At 39.1% G+C, this 27,267-nt stretch overlaps 1 protein-coding gene across 2 annotated transcripts in view; it reads left to right on the plus strand.

Annotated features, from left to right (window-relative positions):
* The first annotated feature begins 1,285 nt into the window (after positions 1–1,285).
* The window catches only part of LOC127571572 (fatty acid CoA ligase Acsl3-like), an 87,228-nt gene continuing 61,246 nt past the window's right edge, over positions 1,286–27,267 (plus strand). Inside the window, exons 1-2 of one of the 2 annotated variants that reach the window (XM_052018076.1) lie at positions 1,286–1,469; positions 18,022–18,447. In XM_052018076.1, the coding sequence (XP_051874036.1) occupies positions 18,109–18,447 (339 nt within the window). In that variant the 5' untranslated portion in view covers positions 1,286–1,469; positions 18,022–18,108. Of the gene's footprint in view, positions 1,491–18,021; positions 18,448–27,267 lie in introns of both variants that reach the window. The other variant, XM_052018075.1, reaches the window with a different exon arrangement.

Below are 27,267 nucleotides of genomic sequence, written 5' to 3' on the forward strand. Positions count from 1 at the left end.
ATCACAGGCGTCCAGGGTAGAGAATTCCAAATATTCCCCAACTGTGAGTGAACTAATCACTCCTCATTTCAGTCCTAAATGGCCTACCATTATTTTGTGACTTTGATCCTCAGTTCTAGATTCCTCGGGCAGGGGAAACATCTTACCCACATCTACAATGCTGAGTCCTCTAAGTACTTTGTCTGTCTGATTAATTCATCTAAACTCCAGAAAATAGAAACCTAATCTACCCAATCTCTCCTCACATTAAGTATCTGCTCTCGCAGGAAGCAGTCTGGTGAGTTTTCATTGCATGCACTTTATAGCAAGTATATTTTCTTTATTTAAATTCAAAATTGCCATTATATTCCAGGTGTGGTCTCACCAAGGCCCTACTTAATCAATGTAAACAGCAACATTTTTACTCTTGTATTGAAATCTTCTTGCCACTCCTCAATTCTATATACTCTAAATAGTTCTCCAATCTCCTGTGTGAACTCTCATTCAAAGCATTCTCAAAATCCAAATATACTACACCCGCTACTCCTTCATCATCTAATTTACAAGATATATCCTCAAAGAGTTCCTATGGACTGGTCAAATAGTATTTCCTTTTCATAAACCCTTCCTAGTTCAGAAATCCTTCCCATCCTCAACCTGAAACACCAGGTTTCTTTTCCCACAATTGCTGCTCTCCTTGTTGAGTGTTTCCAGCATTTTCTGTTTAAGTTATTAAGCTCAAACTGTTTTTTTAAAATGGATGATTTTCGCTAGTTTGCTCTCGCGTTTTATTTTTCCTTGATCAATTTCTTGGTCATCCTTTGCTGAATTCCAAGAAAAGTCCAATATTACAGTAAACTAGCCAGAAACGTATAAAAACCTTCAGCATTGACAATTCTCCCTCAGACTTTAACGTGTTTGGTTGTTAAAATTTGCAATGGGATTGCTTCGCAGACCAGCAGGCTAAGCTGTTCTTGTCATTGACTTGTGACAACCTTGCTGAACAATCAGTTTTGATGGAGTTATTGCCTTCTACTGCTTCTTTTTAAGAATTAAAGAACCAGGATGCCGTTTTTACCGCACCTGCCCTGCGACGGACGGGCTGAATCGACAGCCTTGGGCTGGGTAGGCGGACAAAGGAGACAACACCAACACCAGCTCCAACCCACCACCGGCCGCCGCTGCCCGACGTCACCAGCCTCGCCCTCCTCACGTCATTATTCGCCCTCCTCACGTCATTATTTCCCCTCCCCCTCCCCCTCCCCCTCCCCCTCCCCCTCCCCCTCCCCCTCCCCCTCCCCCAATCGTCTCGCCACCTTCGATTTTAAACGCGTCACCAGCCTCGCCCTCCAATCAGGGCGGCAGTGCTTCCTCCGCCAACCGCCGACCTTCTGACGTTCGCCGCCTAACGGCGCAGGCGCGCGATCTCGGCCGCCACGGGAAATAGCGGGAGCGTGGAGACGGAGTGGTGACCGGAATCAGGCTAACCGGTGAGTGTCGAACGATTAATGGTGAGTCTGCCTCTGCAAGCGTGAGCCGTTCGCCAGTGGCCCATGAACGGAGCGGGTTGTGGTTCTGCTCGGGGTTTTGAGTCTACGACACCCCTCCCCTTCCTTCCCTCCCTCCCTCCCCCAAGCCGTTGCCGAGCAGACTGAGCAACCACTTGTTATGTAGGCCACCATGTCAGGGGCTGCTCCTGGTTACCTGCTGGGCACCTGCGTGCTCGGGGGAAAAGGGGTTTTGTTAAATGTAGGTGTTAAACCCCATAGTAAACGCCGTGATTGTCGACTGAGACCCCGCTCCTCCTCGAACGTCTGCTGTTTTAGCTGGGCGAGAGGAATAAAATGGCAATCGTCGCTCTTCACTGCACGATTAAATTAGTAACTCTTAATGAACCATAGCGATTTACTGGGCTTTGTAATTATAAAGGCAATGCTGGTAGGCGTGATCAGAGTCTGTTCATGTTTCTACTATAATTTTGCAGTAATCCAAGTCTAACATTTGCTACCCCATCTTTAAATACCTCGTGATGGCGATGGCTTGCCCTAACAGTTGAAGAACTTTTGAAAATTATATGTCAGAAGGCAGTTTAGTCATCCCCAATGGTTTGGCACTGGAGGCAAGGTTTCTGATTTTCTTTCCTAAATTTCATTAATAAGCCTACTGAGGTTTAGTAGTGATTCAATGGCTTTGTTTTTTTTTACTGATACCAGTTTTTAGTTTCATTCCCCAAATTACTAGAGTTCTGGAATATATGTAGAGCAAAATACCCTTACAGTACCTAACCCTGCATTATTTCCAGTTAGCCATGTGGCATTGTTACTGTGTTTGATTATAAAGTATTTGCCAGTTTAAAATTTATGATGTAATTGTGTATTAACCTATAGGTAAGTTAACTGGTTTAGAAAGTGCCTATTTCCAGAAGCACTGACTTAGTCAGTATCCCTACACCTATACCATTTGAAGCTTGTGCTAAACAATGTAGAAAGATTATTTGATTAGTTATAGAACTTTTGTGGCTGACCCATAACCTGCCCTTGTCAGATAATTAGTGACTACTTCCAGCAGGGGTCACTCTATGATAATTGACATTCATCCACCAAGGGTCACTGTGGGTAACTGTAGAATTCCAGAGGACACTTCATATACAGTTTGTTTTATGTTTAAAACCTGAATTTTATTTTTTCCATATTTTTTCCTGTGTAGCTGTAAGGCAGAAGGAGCTCAGAGCAGTCTGCCTATCAAGGTATTTAGAATCTTCTGACTCAGTAAGAATATTTTATTCCTCTTAATTCCTTGGAGTTTAGGCTCAATCTACTAAATATTTCCTCACCAATACAGAAACAAATTTTGTTAACTTTCTCACTGATGTTAGGTTCAGTTTCTTTTTACATGACATACAATGTGATGTATATGGAGTGGGAGAACTTTTAGTTTTGTACCATTCATCATGTTCCCACCCTTCCCCCAAAGCGAAAAGCAAATGCTTTGAATAAGAACTAGTTAACTTTATAATTGAGGAGAATCTTTCATTATCAAGGGTCAGGGCTGAAATGAGCTGTAGAAGGTTAAAGGGAGAGAGTAAATCTACCATTTAAAAGAAAGACAAGTCTGTCGTGTATTTGCAGTATAAGACTTGATGGGTGGCGGGGTTACAGTCGAAGCTGGAGAGTGAGTGTAGTGTCTCCATTGTTATTATGGGTGTGTGATGCATTTGTTGGTGGAAATCTATTCTTGATGTTTGTTTTGGATGGTGATTTGGGTTTGAAGGTGGATTTATGTTTGAAATAGAATTTCTACCTGGAGGGGTGTTGGTAGAGTATGTTTAGTTTGATCAAGGGCATTCTGCTCTGGGCAAGGGTGGTGGAAGGTTTGTAGTTAAAGGAAAGGGTTGGGTTAACGTATTCTGAAATTACTGTTTTGCAGTGATGGGTGTTTTTTTTTGTCCTAGGATATTTAGTGAAGCAGAGGTGCTTCAGTAATTCCTTCTTTGCTGAAGAAGGATGGTGTGGTTGTAAGTTTTGCATGACAGCTTCAGTAACTCCAGTTTGATCTTGTGTGCTGTGTGGAGTTTTCATATACTCCCTGTGACTATCTGGATTTCTGCAGTGTCCTTGGGTTTTCTCCTACATTCCAAATATGTGCTGCTAGGATAATTGGAAACTGTAAACCATTCGTTGGATTGGATAAGTGGCAAAAGAATCAAAAGGGAGTTGCTTGGCATGTCAGACAGAATAAATTGCAGGGCCACAGGGAAATGAGGAGGGGACTGATGTGAATGTTCTTTTGGGAACCAATCTGGACATGATGGAATCTGTGTCATAATTAATTGGAACTTACAAGAGTAAGGATGGTAGGTTTGGTTGTCATTTTTGAAAAGCAATGGATTTGTGGTATTTGGTGAGGGCACTTCGGATGTGGATCCAAACGAGAAAATGGAAATGTGATGGAGAGTGTTGAATTTAATGCTTCAAGTGTTGCACTGCATTTTTCTGGCTGCTATTCCAATCCACTGGGGTTTTCAATGCTTTTGTCTCAGCTCTGGTGTTGTAGCTTGCATAAAAGTTGAACATTTTGGAAATACTCTGCAAGTCACACAGCATCTTTGGAGGGAGGGGAAAAAAATATTACTGTTCAATGACCTTTTCATCAGAACTAGCTAAGTTAGGCACAAACAGCAGAGGTTGGTTATCTGAAATAGTTTAATTCAACCTTGTACCTAATCAACAATCTCTTCCTGTACCTTGAACTTGTGTTGGGCTTTATTAGAACACAGAATGTAAAGACATTAAGGTCAGAGTAGGATGGAGAAGTAAAGTGATGCGGTGAAGCTTCAGGTCACCCTGGTGAACTGAATAGAGGTGTGTGTCAAAGTGGTCATCCAATCTACATTTGTTTTCCCAGTGTATCTGGGACCACATTGTCAGCACCAAATGTTGTATGCTAAATTTGAATTAGTGTGTTTTGTTCCTTGGGCTGTGGGATGGGATGATGTAAAGGTAGGCATGAGAAAGTGCCACAGGAAGGGGAGTAAGTGTTGGTGACAGGAAACCAGTATTAGTGCATGGTTGGGAAATCATTGGCAGACAGCTTCCAGCAATGTTAGTATCTCCATATTTATGCACATGTCGGGGGGGGGGGGGGGAAGCCTGGACATGCTGGTGCTTATATGAGGAAAATGTGGCAGTCCAACATGGAACTGCCTGTTAAAATACAATCCAAGAAGGGATTTTCATAAAAATGTAGATTGGTGGGATGGTAAAGAAATTCTGGTGAGAGCCCTGGGAGAAAAAGCTGCATTATTTTTCAATATGTATAATTGTAATAATCTATAGAAATTTGAGTTATCGAGCAGATGTAACCAGTTGTAGGTTAGTTACACCAAGTTTTTAAACGAAGGGTGAGATTGGCATTTAGGGTGCAAACTGCTTCAATTATAGAGACTGAGATGTGGGGGAAGGGGGAATGAATGGAACAATCGGAATAATTGTTGAGGAGAAAGATTAATCTAACATTTGGGGCTACTGTGAATACTCTTTGGTTGAGTAGTGTCGGGTCATTCCCACTTCTATAGAAATTACATTTCCTTAATGCTTCACCACTCAGTAAGATCATGATTGATCTCATCTTGGTCTCGACTCCATTTCATACGTGATTCCTATAACCCTGGATTCCCCTAGTCCACAAATCTATTTATCTCAGCCTTGATTTAGCATTTGCTCTTTCCTGGATAGAGAATTCCAAAGATTCAGTCCTTAGTGAGAAGGCCCTCTCATTGCTGTGTTAAATGGTGGTTCTCTTATTCTGAAACTGGGCCCCAGTTCTAGCTTCTTCCCAGAAATCAACTGAACTTTCCTTGCAGTGCCTTCAGCACAAGTGAATGCTTAACTAAAAAGATCAAAACCTTGTGTACTATTCCAGATGTATTGTCAGCAAAGCTATATACAGGTCTCCTCTGGTTAGAGAACATTCACGTAACAAATCTTTGCCACAACAAAGTTTTATTTAGTTTGTTACATGAAGATTTCATTCACTGCATTAAAGGGTAGGGAATACACTGAGACTTTTAAATAGCTTGTTTATTTCACATCAGTGGGGGGGGGGGGGGTATGGAAGTGAAACTCTCTTAAGCACTTGTGCTCCTCCCACTGGCAAGGATGGCCATTGGATAAATGACATAAATTTCAGCTTGTCACAGCACAAGCATGGTCTGCTTTTGATTTGCTGCAACTTTGGTGGGAAAGGAATAATGAACTTTTAATTTCTCCTCTAACTATCCAGGGCTACTGGTATACCTGTGACTTTACTGTAGCTTTCCCACTACATGAATTTTTGCATAATTGCAGGGTTCTGTAAGAAGTCATCCACTTTAACTAGTGGAGATGTGTACAACCTAATGCACTTGTACTCTTCCACTCTGTTCAAAGGAAGACTGCATTAATGGAATGAGGACATTACGGGGAAAGTAAGCATTTATTGTCCATTCCTAATTCCATTTAAGAGTTGACTATGTTGGTCAGTCTGGAATTCCATGTAGAATGGGCTGAGTGAGAATAGCCAGATGAGTTTTTATGATCATCTTGGGTACAAAATTAAAACCCAACCTGAAAGATTGAGTATTCAGGTTGGGTTGTGTGTTAATTTTATACCCAAGACTACCTCTAGCTTAGAAGGATACTTTGCACCTGGTGTTATTAATCTTATTGATCTCCTTGAGATCTGTGGGAGATCATTTTACACACTGAAACTGAGTCAAGCAGAAGGTTGTACCTGATGAGATACAACAGGATAAAGTAGCAGGTGGCACACAAGGGATCAGTTTGTTTTTGCAAAAAACGTTGTAGCAGTGATTAAGTTACTGGACCAGAGTGCAGAGGCTTTGACTATTGATCCAAAGGAGAATACATCATTTGAGTAATAATGGCCATGAAATTACCAGATGTTATTAAAACATAATGATGGAACCTGACTACAAGTTGGGTTCAGCTCACATTTTCCAAAGTGAGTTGACCAGTACTGCAAATAAAACAATCTCAAAAGTGCTACTGGTGCTTCTGTTTGAAGATGAAACACCAAATAAATTTTAACTTTCTGAAAGTTGCATTCTTGCTATGCAAGTTGTCCTGACCCGGATTAAACAATGGGTTGGGCCAATGATGGCAAAACCCAACCTGACTCAAATCCAAATGTTTTATCAAAATATACACCTGACCGGAACCCAACCTGTAGTCAGGTTCCATCTGGCTTGGGTTGTATAATTCAGAACAGAGCCTGATTAGAAGACATAGCTAATAATGTATGGGTTTATGAGAAATTCTCAGTTTGTTTTATATATCATTGGTCTACCTAACAATTCACAGCTTGGCATGGAAATAAGAAGTATAACTTGGTGTGCCCAGGTCTGTTCCAAAAAATCACAGTAGTGAAATTCACCATTATTGTTTAGACTCTAAATAAACTTGCGTTCTTTTGTTTTAGGTGTTCCTTTTGTCAGTCTTCATTTTACCTTGGGTAATGTGCACTGAATGTGTAATTGATTTGACAGATTTTTGTTTGATGCAGCATCAATTGGGTATTTTCTCAGCTCAAGTTTTGCAAATTACGTGTATGATTTTGCAGGAAAATATTTAAAGGCTTGCAGGAATGATGGAAGGAGATAAATTGATGGACCCTACAAGTGAATAATATACACTTTCTATGCCCTGTGCTGCCTTCTGGAGGAAGCAGATATAAAATGGTTAGGGATGAAAGGCATCTGGAAAGTTCCTCTGATCCCCTCAGGCAATCAAAACCAGTGTAGGTGATTATTCTGACCTAGCATGTTCACACTTAATCCAGTTGCCTGTTATGTAATGATGAACTTTGCCCCAATTCCCTCTTGAAGCTGTGTGGAGAATCAGCATGCATCATATTAATTGTGAAGCTGTTTGGAAACTCCTTATTCTGGGGAAATAAGGAGTACCGGCAAGGCACGGTAGTGTAGCGGTTAGTTTAACACTTACAGCGCCAGAGACCCGGGTTCAATTCCTGCTGCTGTCTGTAAGGACTTTGTATGTTTTCCCCATGTCTGTGTGGGTTTCCTCCGGGTGCTCTGGTTTTTTCCCACATTCAAAAGACATACGGGTTAGGAAGTTGAGGGCATGCTATGGTGGCGACGCTTGCAGGTTACCCCCAGAACACTACGCAAAAGTTGCATTTCACTGTTTTGATCTACATGTGACTAATAAAGATATCTTGAATGAACTGCCTAACTTCTAACTTATTTGTACTGGATGTTGTCTAGGTGCATATGTTCTGTCAAACTGAAGCTAACTAACTCCGTCGTTGTTTTGCATATTTTTTATCAGTTGCCGTAACTACTCGAGAGAGAGAGAGAGTTGGTACTGTTGTTTACACTTCTAACTGGTGTTGAATTTTTGTCATTAAATTATAACTGTCCATTTAATGGTATTTATCTTGCTACATAGATCTGCTAATGTGAGTTACCATTTTTGTTAATATACACCCACAAACTTTGTAATCTTCAAAGGTTATATTGGGAATTAAACAGGTAGAGATTGATTGTGTGGGAAAACATCCTGTCTAGCAGGAAGTCAAATTGATTTTATATTACAAAATGCAATATATAATCTCAGTTAAATAGTTGTATGAATGTGAATGCCAAAATTGTTTTGTTATCAAGGTGGATGTTTGTTTTTAAGCATGACCATAGTCACAAATGCTGTATATGGGTGGTGCACTAGCACAGTTAGTAGAGCTGCTGCCTCACTGCTGGGTCCAATCCTGACCTCCAGTGCTGTCTGTGTGGAATTTGCAGGTTCACTGTGATTTTTTTTGCTCCTCTGTTCTCGGGTTTCCTCCAGCTCAAGACTGCGGGCTGGTAGGCTAATTGGCCACTATAGATTGTGCCTAGTATGTAGGTAAGGAGAAGAATCTGGGGGTAGTTGATGGGAATGTGGGGAGAATAAAATGGGTGCTTGATGGTTGGCAAGAACAGGTGGGGTCAAAGGTCCTGTTTCTATGCTCATGATTGTGCTTTACCAGTGGCTAATTTAGTCAGGCTTTTGTAGTCATTTTGGGGAATGCTGGCAGGAGTCTTTTTTTTCCCATTTTCTTCTGCCTGCATTAAAAGTAGTAAATTTCATTTTAATCAAGAAAGTCATGTTACTTTTAATTTTTTCTTGCTAATTACTTCTATCCCTGCATTTAACTTCCTTTCCCTTTGTTTTTACACCAATCTCCCCAAATTGTTCCATATCACCCCATTCATCTATGTTCATGATTTTCTTTAATTGCATTCTGTATGGATATTAAAAACATCCTGAAAGATGTTAAAGCAAACAGTTTTGTTCACAGCTTTCAGGAACAACTGCTGTGGAACACTTTTGGGACAATCCAACTGCAGTTACTTGAGTGATCTGTTGACACTTAGGCCTTGGGTGTCCAGTTACCTGCTTTTTGATTAGTATCCTATTAGTCCAATAGGAACTTCAGTTGTAAAGCTCAACATTTCAGTGGCATCTCCCAGCCCTTGTGTTGGCAGATGGCCCTTGCTCCCAGTGATCCAGTACAAGTTGGCAGATCTGGTCAGCTGGAATGGCAGGAGACACGCCTGTGTGAATCATGTGTAATTGCAAGTGTTGAAATCTGAATTGCCTGTATTGTCATTATGGATGCAAATTGGCATGAGGAACTGAATATTATTTCAGTCATGATCCTTACAGTGGGCATGCTGAGACACTTAATCCAGCTACCAGAGATACAAGCACAGTGTTGTAACCTGGCCCTCCTGATTTACACAATTTAAATTCTGTCAGTGACTCTGCTTCCACCATTCTTTCTAGCAGTGCATTCTGGGTACTTGCAACTCTCTGGGTGAAAAGCCTCCATTTGGATGCCCTCAAGATCTCTTGCCCCTTAGCCTAATCTATATCCTCTATTCACATGATAAGGGGCAAGGTTTTCTGCAATCATAATATTATGTAGCTCAGTCATGTCTCCTCTCAACTTTCTTTGCTCCAGGAAAAACAGACCTAGCCTCTCCTCATAATTGAAATGCTCCATCTGAAGCAACATCCTGGTGAATCTCCCCTGCACACTCTCCAGTGCCATCACATCTTTCCTACAGTGTGGTGACCAGGATTGCAAGCAGTACTCCAACTATAAAATTGGTGCATAACCTCCCAGTTCTTGTATTCATTACCCCAATGAATGAAGGCCAGCATCTCGTATACCTTCTTAATCATGTTACAATTCTGCGCTGCCATCTTCAAGGATTTTTGGATGTGCACCAAGGTCCCTCAGTTCCTTTGCTCCCTAGAAACTTGCCATTCATGGTGTATGTCTTCCCCTCAATGGGCCTGCCTCATTAGCATCACCTCACATTTATCAGGATTAAACTCCAATTGCCACTTCTCAGCCACTTCTCAGCCACATATTGATATCGCCCTGTAGCCTAAGACTACCTTCTAAACTGACAACTCCTCCAATCCTTGTCATCTGTGAACTTTCTGATCATGCCTCCTACATCCACATTCAAACCATTTGTGTATATTACAAACAGCAAGAGTTCCAGCACTGATTCCTGTGGAACACCACGAGTCAGACATCCAATCACAAAAATAACCCTCTACCATCGCCCCCTGTCTCCTATTGCCAAACCAGTTTTGGATCCAACTTGCCCAGGATTCCATGGTCCCTAAACCTTTGGACCAGTCTCTTAAGGACTTGTCAAAGGCCTGACTGACAACCATGTAAAATGCATGTATTGTACTGCCATCTTCAATCCACTGTTAGCTCCTCAAAAAAAATCAGATTTGGTCAGACAATGTCTACCTTTAACCAACATGGCTTGGTCATTTCTGATCAGTCCCTGCCTTTCCAGGTGATCATTAATTCTGTTGCTCAGAATTTTTTTCCAATTTTCCTACTATTGATATTGGGCTCACATATCTGTAATTGCCAGGCTTTTACTTGCTGCCCTTCATGAAAAGGGGCACCATATTTGCCATCCTCCAATCATTTGGTACCTCACTGAAAGGCAAAGGAAGAGATTGCTGCAGCTCTGGTTGAGAATTTTTTTTAAAATCTTTGCTGGCCACAAGCCTGGACCTGGGAGTTTATCCACCTTTAAGTCTGCTAAGGCATCAAGAACAGAGATGCAGGAAATCTAAAATAAAATCAGTAAACCCTGGAAGTACTTGGCAGATATGGCAATGTCTTTGAAGAGCATGCAATGTCAATGTTTCTGACTGACCTTTCATCTGGAAGAAGTCAAAAAATCAAACAAGTTTTTAGTTGCATGTTAGGAGTGGAGAGTACAAAGGGAATGCTTGTGATAAGAGGAGTGGGAAACAAAGAACAAATGATCAAAAGATGGTTTTGCCAGCTGTGGTGAAGGCTTGTTAAGCACAGTTGATCTGTATGAAGTTGATGTAAATACAACAATAGAATTGAGAATAGAGGCAAGTGGGGTTGGGGGGGAGGGGTGGGAGGAGTTGCGTGGAATGCCGGAACTATGGAATATTAAACACTAGAGTTGCTAAGAATCTAAAATAAGACAATGATAAAAATGCCCAGCTGGTCAGGAAGCATCTGCAAAGGGAAAAGCTGATTTTATTTTTAATGATCTTTCATCAGAATTGCTATTTCTGATATTAATGTGAAAGGCTAGCTATGCAAAATTATTAACTAAGGAAGGGTAATAAACCCTGGCTTTGCTGGTACCATCCACCTCCCATAAATAAGAGTAATAATTTGTTTTTTGTTTAAAGCAGTGTGTGCTTAATTTGTATAAATGCACAAAAAAATTAATGATTTAAGGATGTTTATCAATTTGTTTCTTGAGTTTGTTGTATTTGTTGAACTGTTCAGAGATTACAGTGACTTATTGTACTTGTTGTGTGATGCATTTCTCAAATCTACTTTGAATCTCTCTCCACAGTGGAGAAATATCAAGTTTGTTTTTAGTGAAGTTTCTTTAAAACAATTTCAGGAGGACTGTCTGGTTATTGGATTGACTGAGTTGTGGGTAATGTATGGGTGTCGGGCTATCTAACAGAAGAGAGTTAAGGTAACTGGGTCACTTTTACAGAGTCAGGCAGTACAGAAATGGGTCCTTCAACTGATTCGTACTCTACCCATAGCCTTGTATGCCATGGTCTTTCAAGTGCTCACTAAGTACATAAAGATTATGTGATTACCTGCCTCCTACAAACTTTCAGGCAGTGGGTTCCAGATTTCAACCATTCTTCAAGACCCCTGTAAAACTCGTACCCCTTTAAAATTATGCCCTCTCATTAGACTCTGGCAAGGGGAAAAGCTTCTCACTATTTCATTATGCCCCTTATAATTTTGTATACCTCAGTTGGATTTCCCCTTCAGCTTCTCTGCTTCATAGAAAACAAACCGAGCCTAGCCAGTCTCTCCTTGTCTGGAATAGGACACTTCAGCTACAACATTCTGATGAATTTCCTCTGCACCCTCTCCATTACAACTATATTCTTCCTATAGTGTAATGACCAGAACTGCACTCAATACTCCAACTTTGTCCTAACTAATATTTTGTGCAGTTGCACTATAACCTGGCTCTTGTATTCTGTGCTCTGGTTAATGAAGGAAAATATCATGTATGCCGCCTTAACAGCTTGTCTGCATGTGCTGCTTCCTTCAGATTTTTAGACATTTACACTAAGGTCCCTCTGTTTGTATACTTTCCTGGGTTAAATCCTTTCATTGTTTATTCTTGTCCTGTTAGTTCTCCCAAAGTGCATCACCTGACATTTATCAGAATTAAGTTCCATCTATCCTGCCTGTCCCATGTTATCATTTCATCACTATTGTCCTGTAGCCAAAGACTACCATCTTCACTGTTGATACCAAATTTCATGTCATCTGCAAACTTGCTAATATACCTCTTGCATTCACATCCAGATCATTAATTTGAGAAACAGCAAAGGATACAGTACTGATCCCTGTTTAATGTATTTTATTTTTTGAGGTGTTCAGGTTGTTGATGGATTCTCTTAAAGAAAGAAAGCAATTGTATGGAGAATTTTTTTTAAAAAGGCAGATGCTGGAAATACAAAAAAAACTCAATGCAGGGAATGCCCAGCAAGACGGGTGGCACAGAGCAAATGCTTTGGGTTGAGGCCCCTTCCCCTTGAAATGATAACAGCACCAAAAGCAATTTGGTGCATGTTTCCATTGGCTCTTTTCAAGAGCTTTTTGTGTTAGTTCCATACTCCTGTGCCCTTCCTATAACTTTATTTTTCTTTTTGCTGCCTAGTGTGACTTCAATTCCCTTTTGAACACTGCCTCTACCCCTGATATATATATTCCCTCTCCCTCTCCCTCTCCCTCTCCCTCTCCCTCTCCCTCTCCCTCTCCCTCTCCCTCTCCCTCTCCCTCTCCCTCTCCCTCTCCCTCTCCCTCTCCCTCTCCCTCTCCCTCTCCCTCTCCCTCTCCCTCTCCCTCTCCCTCTCCCTCTCCCTCTCCCTCTCCCTCTCCCTCTCCCTCTCCCTCTCCCTCTCCCTCTCCCTCTCCCTCTCCCTCTCCCTCAGGCAGTGCAATATCAGACATAACAAATTCCTGCATGTTTTTAATCTGCTTCCATCTTATTCCTCTGATCCTTTCACATTGACAAACTGAAACTGGAGAGATGTCATGAGGATCAATACCGAAGTCTCAAATATTTACAATTTTCTTTAATAACTTAAATGAAGGGACTGAGTCTACTATAACTACATTTGCTGATGATACAAAGATAGGTGGGAAAGCAAGTTCTGAGCAGGTCAAAGTCCACAAAGGGCTATAGATAAGTGGCAGAAATCTGGCAGCTGGAATATGAGGTAATACATTTTGGTAGGAAGAATAGAAAAATGTATTGCACCAGATTATGCTAAGGGCTAACTGTAGTGCACATGCCAGTACACTTCAGGATTACAATGCATTTGACCTGCAGTGTCCCTGAATATGCCAGGGTCCAGAGGCATTCCTGATTGGCCCGAGTTGAGGGGCCAGAAATGCTACTAGCACATAATTTCTCTTGACTTAAAATCCAAACCATTTACTGTTTTCTTTATTATTTTTCAAATTTTAGCAAAATTGTTTAAGCAAGTAACTTTTGAAAACCCTCCCCTCCCCTTCCCCCTCCCCAACCATCTGTAAATGTCTCTGATCATATGAGACACTTAGGAAAAGGATTTCTGACAGCACTGGTTTGCAGAAGACCATGGGGCTTGGTTTCACCTCAAGGCCATTGAGAGCTGCATGGTAGCAAAAGATTAGTGTGGCTGAGGAGCTAGTGCAGGAGTGACTATGACTTTCTTACTGGGTCCAGTGAGGTAATAAAGTTGGTGTGCAGTGAATAATTAAGGCGGTAAATGGAATGTTGGCTTTTTTTCCAAGAGTGATGGAATATAAAAGTGAACTTTTGCTATAACTCTGCAGCATGTTTGTGCAACCACACCTATAAATTGCACAGTTTTGGTGTTTTTGTTTTAGGAAGGTTGTGCAGAGAAGGTTCATGAGTTGATCGTCAGTATGAAAGGGTTATCTTGTGAGGAATAATTGAGCAGGTCAGACCTATTCTCATTGTGTTTAAAAAGAATGAGATCTGAAATTCTGAGTGGGATCAATAGGCTAAACACTTTTTCTTCAGTGTGAGGATGGAATAAATCCAGAAGAGGAGTAATAATTTCAGCATAAAAGTCATATGAGGAAGTTCTCACTGGGTGATTATGGAATGGTAGATGGAATTTAATTTGGACCAGTGTGAAGTAATGTATTCTGGGAGGTTAGACCCGGCAGGATATGCAAAGTGAATGGCAGTACTCTGGGGAGTGTTGTAGAACAGAGACCTCTGGGTACAAGTACATAGTTTCCTGAAAGTGGTGACACAGGTGGTTAAGAATGTGATTGGCACACTTCACTCAGTCAGTGCATTGAGTACAAGAGTTGGGGATGCCATATTACAGCTGTAATAGATATTGGTTAGACTGCTCTTGGAGCATCATGTGCCATTCTTGTTACCATGCTATAGGAAGAATGTGATTAAGCTAGAGGAGATGCAGAAAAAATTCACAAAGATGTTGCTGGGACTGGAGAACTTGAGTTATAAGGAAAGATTGGATAGGCTGGGACAGCTTTCCCTGGAGCAAGGGGGGCTGAGTGGTGACCTTGTAGAGCTTCGTAAAATCATGAGGGGCATAGGTAAGGTGGATCATCAGTCTTTTTTCCCCAGATAGGGGAGTCTAAAACTAGAGGGCATAGATTTAAAGTGGAAAATGAGGGGCAAGGTTTTCCACACAGAAGGTAGTGGGTATATAGAATAGGGTGGTAGAGATAGGTATGATTATGATATTTGAAAGACATTTGGACGTACATGGATAAGAAGGATTGAGGGATGTAGGCAAATGGGACTAGCTCAGGTAGGCACCTTGGCTGGCATGGATTAGTTGGGCTAAAGGCTGGTTTGTGTGCTGTGTGACTCTGACTCTGTACTTGCCTCAAAATAATTTTGCTAAATCACTTTTGTACCTCTTTTAAAAAGTGTTGCATTTTTTCCTAAAATGTGACATCAACAACTGGAAAAAAAATACACCAATTGTGGCTGAGCTAGTGTTTTCTAGAAAGGTTCATTATATCCTTGCTGTTGTACTTCATGCCTTTTATTTATAAAGCCTGGGATATTAGTCATAGAGTAATACAGCATGTAAACAGGGCTATGCTGACTATGGTGCCCACCAAGCAAGTCCCATTTTGTCCACGTCACACCAAACCCCTCCTATCCATGTACTTATCCAAATGCATTTTGAATGCTATTGGATTTGCCTCAAGCACTTTCTCGGGCAGCTCATTCCATATATGCACCACCCTCTGCATTGAAGAAGTCACCCCTCGGATCCCTTTCAAATCTTTCACCTTTCATCTTGAGTCTATGGTTTTAACCACTTTCTCAACTTGCCTGACACTTCCAACAAGCTATGTACTTTGTGCTTGGATCTCTTTTGTACCCTTTTTGGAATTATCCTGTAATTTACTGCCTTTTTCTCATTCTTCTTACCAAAAGGTAACACTTGGCATTTTCCAGCATTAAATTTAATTTGCCTCCAATCCCACGGCCTTAATATTTTACTTCTCTACTTAGTTCAGTATGCATCATCTGCACAAACTTTACCCTGTACACTCAAATCCAAACCTTATGTGTATTAAGGAAAAAACAGTAGCAACTGCTAAGGAACTCTGCTACATACTTAAGTTCAGAAAACAGCCTTTTGCTACTACTGTTTCCAGCCAGTTTTTGTTCTGTTTATAACTCCATATAGTTTGATTGGTGTTAAAACAGATATTGCAGCCCTATGTTTTTGATAGTTGATAAAGCATCTTTTTTAAAAAAAAATTAGAAGCAAATAAAAGAAGCAAAATGTTTTTGTCAATACCTTGTGATAACCAAGGCCAGCACCAGGGTTGGAATATTGTTTTTGAACAAATCTTCAAGAATTGAGCTTATGGAAATAGTGACTTATCAGCAATGTTTTCCTTCCTTTTTTAATGTCTAAGCTGACTGCTTGAAAGGAAGTGCATTGGCAAAATCCTAAATCATTTCAATTGAGGTAATCAATGGCAGTTGGGGTAAACAAAATGCTGGAAATACTCCACAGGTCAAGCTGTCTCTGTAGAAAGAAACAGAATTGGCCTTTCAAACTGAAGACCTTTCATCAGCATTTTGTTTTATTTCAGACTTGTAGTATCTGCAGTTTTTTGACTTTTTTTCATTTAATTTGGGGAATATTTACTCATGTTGTTGATGTTATTTTTTTTGCTGAACCTGCATGTTACTGTTCAGTGATATGTGCATGAGCACCCAAATCCATTTTACTACTAACATTTACCATTTTTAAACACTTCAGCTTTCTAATCCAGGCAACTAATATTAGAATGGCACAAAATAATATATAGTAGCATGGTTTCATATTTACTTGTGCTGCTTATTTAATTGTATTGATGCCTGCTGCTATAAAAGCTTATGATGCAGAGTCAACATGGGCTGTTATAAATATTGGGGAAAATGTACTACTCATGGTACATACTTGCAGTTAATTCTGTCTGTAATGAACTACAGTCCAGACAAAAGTAGGAAGAGGGATAGAGATTTTTCAATTTTTATCTATCAAGTTAGGAAATTTACCAACAATTGGAGTTTATGTTGGTGTACCTGTGTGTATAGGAACTGTGAAGTTCTGAAGGCTATAATAAGCTTTGTACATGTTGATTTGTCATTACTATAGTTACTATTCAATCCCCCGACACTGATTATCAATCCCTCAATATGATGGGCAAAAACTAAAACAGCAAGATCGACAAGGGCTTCATCCAAAGGCAGTTTGGGTATTAAAATATTTGTAGCAATTTCCCCACCCCCTCCGCTCTGGTGTATTCGCAAGAGTAGTGAAATTACACATGATGCTTTTATGTTAGTGAGCCTCTCTGGTACAATTTGTCAATGTCCTTTAACCATATGAAAAGTATAACTTGTCAGAAATGTGAAATCTTACAGAGTACATTGTATTCCATTTGGCACGTCCTTGCCCCTTGTCTGGTCTGCATTCAGTAAAATTGAAACTGAACTTTTTTAATTCTGCTACTTTCTGCACTAACCCCATATCCCTTGATTTTTATCTATATATCAAAAAAAATGTTGATCTAGGTCTTGAATGAAGTTGGCAACTGAGCTTCTGAAGCATTCTTGGGTAGAGACCTCCAAAGATTTCTGACCTTCTGGATGAAGAATTTTTTTCCCCCTCACCTGTCCTGAATGGTTAACCCTGTATTTTGAGACTGCAACCCCTTGGTTCGAGGGAATCATCAACTCTACATCTACCCTGTGAAGCCCTTTTTTAAAAAAAAAATGTAAATTTTGTACTTTCCCCACACTGGACAATTGGTGGCCTAGTCTCCTTAACCTCTGCTCAGGACAGACCTGCCATCCCAAAGACTCAACCATTGCAAGGCTCTTCTGGCTGACCTTGTCCTCCATTCTCAAAGATTTTAAATTGTTGCATATGTTTCTAAATAGTACAGAACCCCACTCACCCATTCTCAGTGGTTGATCTACATTGGCAGCACATGATCTAGACCCAATATAGGATTCTCTTTGTGTTTGAGTTTCTTTCAGCCTTTGACATCTTTGGGCCCTTCTTGAACTTGGACCTCATTCATTTAAATATCCCTTTTGGGGCTGTACCTTTTGGGCATTTAGGCCTTCTGTTATCCATAAATTTTCCTCCTTTCTAGCTTTCATTTAAAAAAAATCCTCAAACTGTTTCTTTGAACAATTCTTGTTTAGCTCAGTCATTTTTTTCATATTTTGTTTACCACATTGCAGTGAGATATTAAAGGTGCTATTAAAAATTGAGATTAATAGCATGTATGGTCCTCTTCAGAGAACATTTTTTAAAAAATAATGTGTAAGAAAGTCTTGGATTAAAACAACTTTATCTTGTGGTATTATATCTAACCTCTTTCATTTTCTACCTTCAGGCACAAAACTGGAGATATTGCACCACTAGCCTCGGTCTCAGAAGCATTCTGGATTTCTGATTGCAAGGATCAAGGCCTCCAAGCAAAATGAAATTGAAGAAGGGTGTTAATCCCATCTTCTCATTATTTTTGCAATTTATGATCATGGCATGCAATCTCTTATTTATTCTGCCATTACAGCTCTTTGGAGGTTCACAACGAAGGTCCAGAATAAGGGCAAAATCAATTACTAATCATCCTGCTGGCCCATATAGATGTGTGGAAAGCTTGGATACTCTGTTAGCAAGTCTCTATGCTGGTGCTGACACCCTAGATAAAATTTTTCAGTTTGCTACTGAGAGCTTTAGGCATAGGAATTGTTTGGGAACGCGTGAAGTTCTTAGTGAAGAAGATGAAATTCAGCCAAGTGGAAAAGTCTTCAAAAAGGTAATTGTTGGTGTGTTTTTTTTGCACTTGAGTTTTTGTTTTACAATCATGGTATTGTCATCCCAATGTGTTTTTTCTTCCTGAGGTGATTTGCACCTCTATATCTAACTCTTGTTTTGATCAATTATGATACTATTGTACCAAACCAGTGAAGATGTTACTGCTCAATGGGGAGAAGTCTGTTAGGGAATGTTTTAAAATGCTCTGTATGGATGGCTTGCAAAACAAAATTTTTCACTGTATCCTAGTACATGTGACAATAATATTTCAATTCCAATTAAGTCTCTTGGTATCCAGATCTCTTGACATTTTTTGTTTGCTCATTGCAGATTGATTGCCTTTTTCCTCCCAGAATTTAGGCCATTTGATTTTTGTTTTGCCAATCCTACATAATCCAAGGGTTATGTATGTTCCATTATTTCCTATCCACAAAAAGAACTCGTCTTCAGCGCATCTGCTCAATTACTTTTGATGCAGTGATTTAAGTCCACAGGTGTAAAATGTAGCCATGTTGGAGTATAATTAAATCAGATTCTGGTAAATCGTCAATCCTGGACGTTGAGTGCCAACAGATAATTGGGGTACAGTAGAGGAGCAGATAAATTCTTGGATTATTGCTACAGCTCCAGACCACTGAACAAGAGAAACAAGTTCACATAAACTACTTGAATTAGTTTGTGGGACCTTTTGTGAATTACTTTAAGTATTTTGGAGTTTTGCACTGTGGGCCTGACAGTTAATTAGATAATTGCACCATTTATTACCACATTAAGCCATTCTGTGTACTGAGTGTAATAAATATAAATTTGACACAAGCGTCTATGAAGGATGGTCTTCCATTTGTAATCAGGATGTGGCTCTTCAAATCTGTCTTGTGCGCTTGCACCTGAACAAAGGATTTTGGGTTGTATCTTTGCCTAATTTGAATCTTTCTTCATTGCTTTTCTTTGTCTAGGTATGGAGCCATTTTATCTTTCCACTTGGTCTCCACCAGTCTTTATCCCCTAACCTTCATTACCCTGTGCTTTCTTTCAAAAATCTGTCAGAGATAACCCCACACATCCCCTTTGTCTGTCTCTTGGCACTACCTCTGAAGAAACCATCAGTCATTTGTTGTAGTAACCACCTCTTCTGCTGAATATCATTAATGCTGGCAACTCATCTCCCCAAACTCCTTCCTAGCTCATTCATCCAGTCAAATAGTGGAATGTTGGATTCTGCCAGCAGACTAACAGTCACTGCTTTTTTTTACATTACCCATTAGAATTCTTGTTTCATTTTGAACTTGGCATTTACCAACCATGATCTTGCTGCAGAAAATTAAATTGATAGACAGGCATTCACTGAAATGGCTCACCTGTGAATCACTGAAATCTCAAGGCAAGCCATACTTTCCACAGTAGCGTAGCGGTTAGCATGACGCTATTACAGCACCAGCGATCAGGGTTTGATTCCCGTCGCTGTCTGTAAGGAGTTTGTACGTTCTCCCATGTCTGCATGGGTTTCCTCTGGGTGCTCTGGTTTCCTCCCACATTGCAAAGACGTACGGGTAGGTTAATTTAGGTTTTAAAAAAAATGGGCGGTGCGGACTAGTTGGGCCAGAAGGGCCTGTTACCACGCTGTAAATAAAATTTTAAAAAAATCTTCTCCGCTGTGTGCTGTGGCCTTTACATTAGAAAGATATCAAGGTGTAAGCTGTTTCCCTTTTCAGTTTGGTTTTGAACTGTTTGGTTTAATGTAAAGTTTGAGTTATTTGAGTCCTTGTCTCTGTTACCTTGCTTGCTCTCCTGTGAAATCGTCACACCTCTTGACTTCCCTTGATCTATTACTTTGATTACAGGTAGAAAAATTTATACACGGGTTCACTCTCAATCTTGTGCTTTCTGTTATTGCCTACAGGAGGGGGAATAAATTCAGCTTGGTATCTTGCACTAACAAGTTAGTGATGAAGATTATCTTTCCACCTGTCATGTTTTGCACACTGGTGTTGGAGGAGGAAATGAGCAATTTACTGACACCTGCTTATGGGTTGGGTTTGGAGCAGATCCAGTTCATTGACTCATGATTGACGGTTGCTTCTGCTCCACAAGTTTGTCAGAGCTGACCTCCTGACTGGAACTATTCCTCCTGTGTGATGACATTGTGCAAGCACTGATTCGTCAAAAGGCAGCTCGCTCCTTGATGCCATTGCGTTTTGGGGCCCATTGTTCTCAAGATGGCTTGTTGACTGGCCACAGCCTGGTGTTAAGTTTATTTGGATTCGGTTGATTAGTGAAACCAGTGAAAGTGTCCTGATGGTGCTGGTTTCAGGTGCCTGCCATACATTGTATAAATTGAAATTTTGTTGTGTGGTGGAATGCATTCCCCACCCTTTGAACTACAATTATTTAACTGGGAGGAGTGTTGGTTGGGAGGAGGAAAAGGAGAAGACCTGAATATGGTATTTTCTATCATGCTCTTTGTCAGAGACTTGTTTTGCATGCTTCAGTGGTATCAGCTTGACTCTAGCTTAAACTACGTCTTAAGAACTGGGTCATAACGTAACTTAGAACTGAGAAAGCAAATTTTATGTAGGTAGTCAATATGGGACTTTGGGACTTCTATTAAGAATAGCAGCTTGAAGTAATTACTATTTCAGTGCCACTTTGAAACCCTAGTATATTAATTGCCCTTTTTTATTCAAAATTCTTATATGTGCCATCAGAGCTGATCTTTTGTCTGTAACTTCATGAATTTGTTGCCTCTGCGCTTCTGGGAATGTCTTGTCATTCAAAGATTAAGCATGTGCTTTAACTTTCCAGTCAAAATGCAGTGATACTTGGGGATGTGGTTTCCTATTTATTAGAAACCTGCCTTGTTTACAAGAAACCTGTTTTGCCTATTCTTTCCCAAACTCCCCTGGGAAAATTGACCTACATGTGAATATTTTGTTCTCTGGTTATACCTGCTTGTGTGCATGACATTACAGGAGCTTTAAGAGGGGCACCAAATCAGCACATCTTTATTGTGGACAGGGAAGTACAGTATGTGCATGCCAAGTATGCACGTGTCCATAACCTCTTACTTTTTGATAATTAAGATGTCTGTGCCCTCCCACCATATGCATGCTCTAAGAGTTAGAATTTTCAAACTGTAAGGATGAATTGTTAGTGACTTTGGTTGGCATGGGTTAGCAGTATAATACACAGACTTTGTCCATTAATATTTAGCAGCAGACAATGAAGCACAAAATGCAAGTTATTATATAAGACATATGTGCTATTAACCTTGGTGAAAGAAATTGGGAAACCTACTACAGAAGGCTATTTATGTCATCACCATTGCTGAAGGAACTAAAATTAGTACCACCCTCCTTCTGTCTCTTATTGTAGTCATTCTTTCTTGTTATATTCAAATAGTTCTTGGTTTTTGTGTAAACCTGAAGATGGAGTCCAAGTGAGCTGTTCAGCTGGAAACATTTCAGTTTGGCTATTCAGTTCCGAGGAGCTTATTTGTATTTGTGACTCTCAAGAGGCTATTAGGCCAATTGGAGCATCAAAATGGTGCCTTAGCTGACTTATCAAATTGCTAAAGAACAAATTTCAGAGCCATCCACATTAGTATAATTCTGTGGAAAAGTACTTAGGACATTTTTCTCTATGGAACTTCTTCTGGTAAAAGGTGTAATCATTTATTTTCCATTTTAATTAGAATCTTTGTTAATCCTTTTTCTGTAGTATTTTTTTCCTTCATCTAGGGGGCAGGCCACTAGAACAAAAAATCTGGGAACTGGCTTGGCAGGTATTTAACATCCTATGTGACATGAAACTTTATTAGCAAAATGTACATACTCAAGTTTGATAGATCGATCTACAGTCCACACAGGATTTGTTTTTCTCCTAAACTCCCAGAGTACTCCTTCCTAAACCATACTATGGATTGCCCATGATCTGTAAAGAGCAAATTAAAAGCAAGATTGGTTACTTTTGCCTTGTCCCTAATCTTAAATTTTGAACTATTGTCCCAGATGTTCCTGCTTTCCTTTTCTCTGCATTTTCCTTTATAGCATCAGTTCTGATTTATGAATTCATTACATCTCAAACTTCAGGAAATGAACACATTTTGTGGGGGTGTTTTTGCTGGGCTATTGTGCTTGAATATGTGTGGGAAAAGATGTGGAATAGGGACCTTAATGAAAAGAGATATTGTTTTTAAATAACTTGATTACTCTTTATCACAAGTTTTTTTTTGGGGTCACACAAGTCAAACTGCAACAATCTTAATTTTATTTCATAAACAATTGTAATTAAATGAAGCCATTTGAATTAACAAGTAGCTCTGAAGAAAGTGTGTATTTTAAAATGTATTTAGTAATTTTTTTGGGAGAAGTAATTTTCCTATTTTCTACCATCACACCTCTTAATCTTCCTCACTGAATTAAGACTTCTCTTCATGAGGTCAGGTGCTCATTAGAGATCTGTTTGGATATGAAATTTAAAATGCAGTCTACTTGCAGCCAATCTGAGCCTAAGTGCTGACTATTTGTTTCATGCCCAATATAACAATATCAAAATTACTGTTGATTGCGGAGGTTGATCAAGAATTGAAGATGCATGGCAGTAGTATCGAGCAAGTTGTCTTGATCTGACTAAAGTTCTCAGCTAGGCCAACACAGTACATCCTGGCCAAAGCTCTTAATGTCTTAGCAACAGGTACACCTGATCCAACCTGAATCCAACATGTATAAGTTGGTCTTTGAGCATGGTAAGCTCTAGAGCTGTCTCTTTTTCCAGAGAACATTCTCTACTGCTTTATAATCATTTGTTAGTGTCTGGGGAAAGTGGTGCAACCGTCTTATAAAGTTGATCATTCTTCAGTGTAGAATCATGTCGGAAGCATTTCTTCCGATTCATGACCGTTATTATTGATGCCATAATTTTGTAGCCCAAGATGTTTTCTCCATTTACTATTCTTGGGCTGTAGTTAGTTAATTTCGACAAGAAGACTTGCAACTAAAGATAATTGAAAATAAAAGCTGTTAAATACTTTATCAACCTATATATTGTCAATTTTTCTAAGTTTGGTTTCCCCAACAGGCATTTCCATACACTAGGTTGCTACTATTGCAAACAAGCATCTGGATATGGCTTCTTTTACAGAGCTTGTGTTGAGGATTAGTTCTAGTTCTGGTATTCTCCCATAGCATAATGTTTTAGTCATATTTTGTTATAGCAACTTTATTGATAAGTTTAGTGTAACTAGTTCAGATGTGTTGGGTATGTATTTGAATGTATGTGAATAAGATTTTTAAGCAAGAAAGATGCATTTAGTAGAAGAGGGTAAAAACAAGTTTCCTGTCCTACTGGACAGGTACTTCTTTCTTTTACCACTGTTTTCTGACCCTTCACATTATAGAGTTCTTCAGACGCAGCAGCACAGGAAGAAGAGAAGGTCATAGTGACAGAGAAAGTAAGTTCTTCTGCAACCTATTAGAATATTCCAGGTATTTCTGAAAGTAGGTTAAGTATTGATCTCTGTTAATCTGTAAAGCACAAGTGTATATACAAGTATAGCATGAGGAAGTCATGAATCGGCACTTGCTATATTTAGTTAGGTGTGTATATCGTTTATTTCTGCGCTCTGTGGTATTCTGTTTGAATTAATTTAACTCTGGATGTACTATAACTTGTTAGGTCTGTCATTAGCTTTCAAAGTATTGTACAGAGGATTGTAGTTCATCAGTCCTTTGTGCCATGTCACATAACAGATACTATTGTTTGATTATACAAGCAATAGATGATGTGACTCGATATATGCATCTTTGCTTTTCTTTTAATCAATGAGTCCTAATCACCAGTGTGGTAACTAATTTTAACATTCACACCTTTAAATATAGTTTGTCCAGTAGAGCTTTCTTATAATTGCAGTTGCTAAAATTGGAACTTTTGTAAGAATTATCAGTAGAAACAAATTATCCAAAATGCAGTTTTTTTTTTGCTTATTTATATATTAGGGATCTGTCATGTTATATATCGAGTTGTAGGAATTACTTCTACCATTTGCTATGTAACATGACATTATTAACAATGATGATGAGGACTGATTATACATTTTTGCTGTTTTCTTAAAGAACACGTTAAAATTAATTTTGCTAGCACTTCACTATTGTTTGATTATGTGAGCAATAAATGAAAATATCTGTCATGCTACAGAGGTCTGATAAACTACAGCACTCTGTATAATGCCTGAATGAGAAACTTTGTCAGAAGAGTTTGCAGTCAGTTGCCTGCCTGGCTCCAATGAATAAAAGAGAATATAAAAAGATAACTTGTTATATTTTCATTTGCCTTTGAATATAACATTGCATCAATTTATAAATCAGTGTCCTTCCTGGTACTAACTGAAAACTTCTGTATTTTGGCCTGATCTACTTGCTAATTTCCAGTAGCTTACAACTACTAACACTATAAAGTATATGGATTGCTTTTGATAATCTCTTTTTAGTAATATAACTTTCCCCCACACATGAACAATACTTCCAGTCAAGAATTGAGAACTAATCTCGAAAATTAGACCACACCATGGGCTTAGCCTTTACAGATATTTAAATCGTATACAAACCCTTTTAAGTTCCAGAGTAATGAGAGCACTGTGCTGACTGAGCTTGGGATAAAGGAGCCTTCATATTTGCACTAGGAACAAAAATGACATTGTATTATAAACATAATTCTCATTGGAGATAAATGTCCAATTCTTGCATCTTCCAAAGATTGGAAGCTAAAATAGGGACATGCAATTTTTTTCCCGTTAAGTATTATGGTATTGACTATTAAGTGATAACTTTATTGCTTCCCTCTTTTTTTAATATGTGTATATTGGTGCTGGATTGTTTACATTTTGTTTTTTGCCAAACTTCAAGTCTCCCTCCAATGTTCAACTAACTCCGGCTCAATGATTTGATGGTATAACCACCAATCCAGTTTCTAATACACTATATGGATAGTTTGGGTCACCACAAATCGTTTGTAGTATGATAAACTAGTTCTTTAATGCTGTTTTGTTTGCCTCATAGACAGGATTGGGACTGGATTAATGTAATGAAATAATTCATTGTCTATTTTCAGTGGAGTAAAATCCAATCTTTAAATTGGATGAATAACCAGGTAAAAACACCTTGAAACAAACATTTATAATATGTATATATTTTGATTTCCATCAAACAAGGTAGAGATTTTAGCTGCATTGTAGCTTTATTGAAATTGAAGATGCACTCTAAACAACTTAATTACATGCAAGTATTCAGGATTTCGTGCTTTGTGCTGATGTATGTAAATCAGCATTTCTTAAATAAAGGTGGGTTCAACTTAGTATTTTTGTTTCACTTCATTCTACATAATGTCCCACATTCACTGAGTGGAATTTTATTTGTGTGAGCTTCCATTCAAATGATCCAAGAGCAGACTGTTGATTGACAAGATGTAATGTGCTGTTGTATAATGTGAATAGTTCTATTCCATGCTCTATTGATTGAAATTTGTGTCTCATTGAGATGAGAGAGAATATTAAAGTGTAGAAACACTGTTTTCCTTAAATTCTAATGAAAACTTGAAGGATGGGAGCAGCATGTAGCATGGGAGACATCAAGGAAGAAAGTGAACAGAAATAGCAACATTTTATGGAGGATACCTCTAGGCTTTAATTTTTAAACCAATTCTAATCAGTTTTAACATTATTGTAACATACTACCAGAACTTGGTTCTAATCTCCACATTATTTGACCGCAGCCTGGTTCTGCTGTGATGTTAATGGGTTAGTCAGAACTAATATATTTTTTTTGTGTGTATGCACCACTGGTCCTAGTCAGTTGACTTCCCATACACCTTGTATTCTTTCTATATGAAATACCAAATTACCTATTTTAGGCCCTATGTGTATTTTCCAAACATAAATTAAATTTAATTACCATGGTGCATTTTTTTTAAACAAGCTGTGATAAGGCAGGTACACTAATGATATCTCCAGAAAGCCTCCAATTGCTTCACAACCAGTAATGTTGCTTCAAAAGTGCATTCAGTGTATTTTGACAGCAGTCTTGATGTAGACTCATGGAATTGTGCAGTGCAGGAGCAGGCCCTTTGGCCAAACTGGTCCATGCTTACAGACTATTTGTGTTCAGCAAGATTCCACATAAGATGTACAATAATTCAGATGACTGGTTTATGTTTTGGTTATTTGTGAAGCAGGAATAAAGGCAAGAATATCCTGCCCTTGTATAGTTTCACAGGATCTTTCTATACAGTGGCCTGAAGTACTGGAATTGGCAGGTACCCCTCCTGTAGAAAAATAAGATTTATGAAAATTTGCCAGTTTCTTTATGATGTGTTCTAAATTTATTTTGCTTGAGATCAGCAAAATCATTTGTATCGTAAGACTGTAATGCAAAATTTTGAATGAACTCCAAGCAATTTGATTTTCATCATTGGGAAGTTTCATAACTGAAATGAATGTTATCCTCCATCAGTTTTTGAATTGGAGTAAGTTAAAGCAGTAAATTGCAAATGATCTCTGGAGTTGAAAGAAAATGGTCACACCTATAACTTGATGTTGAATGGGAGGCTGAAGCCAGTGGTTTCAAAAGTTTAATGAAGAACTTACGGGGATAACCTACTAAATGTAAACCTCCATTGTGAACTTAACACACATCATACAAAGTAGAGGACTCTAGTATTACCTGATACTACCCTTTTCAGCAATAAATGTTTTCAGAAAGCAATGGGAGAAAATTAACAAGAATGAAAATAGAACACAAGTCAGAATTTTAATGAGTAATTTGGTAATAGA

This window comes from Pristis pectinata, chromosome 6 (assembly GCF_009764475.1).
Source record: "Pristis pectinata isolate sPriPec2 chromosome 6, sPriPec2.1.pri, whole genome shotgun sequence".
Taxonomy (NCBI): domain Eukaryota; kingdom Metazoa; phylum Chordata; class Chondrichthyes; order Rhinopristiformes; family Pristidae; genus Pristis; species Pristis pectinata.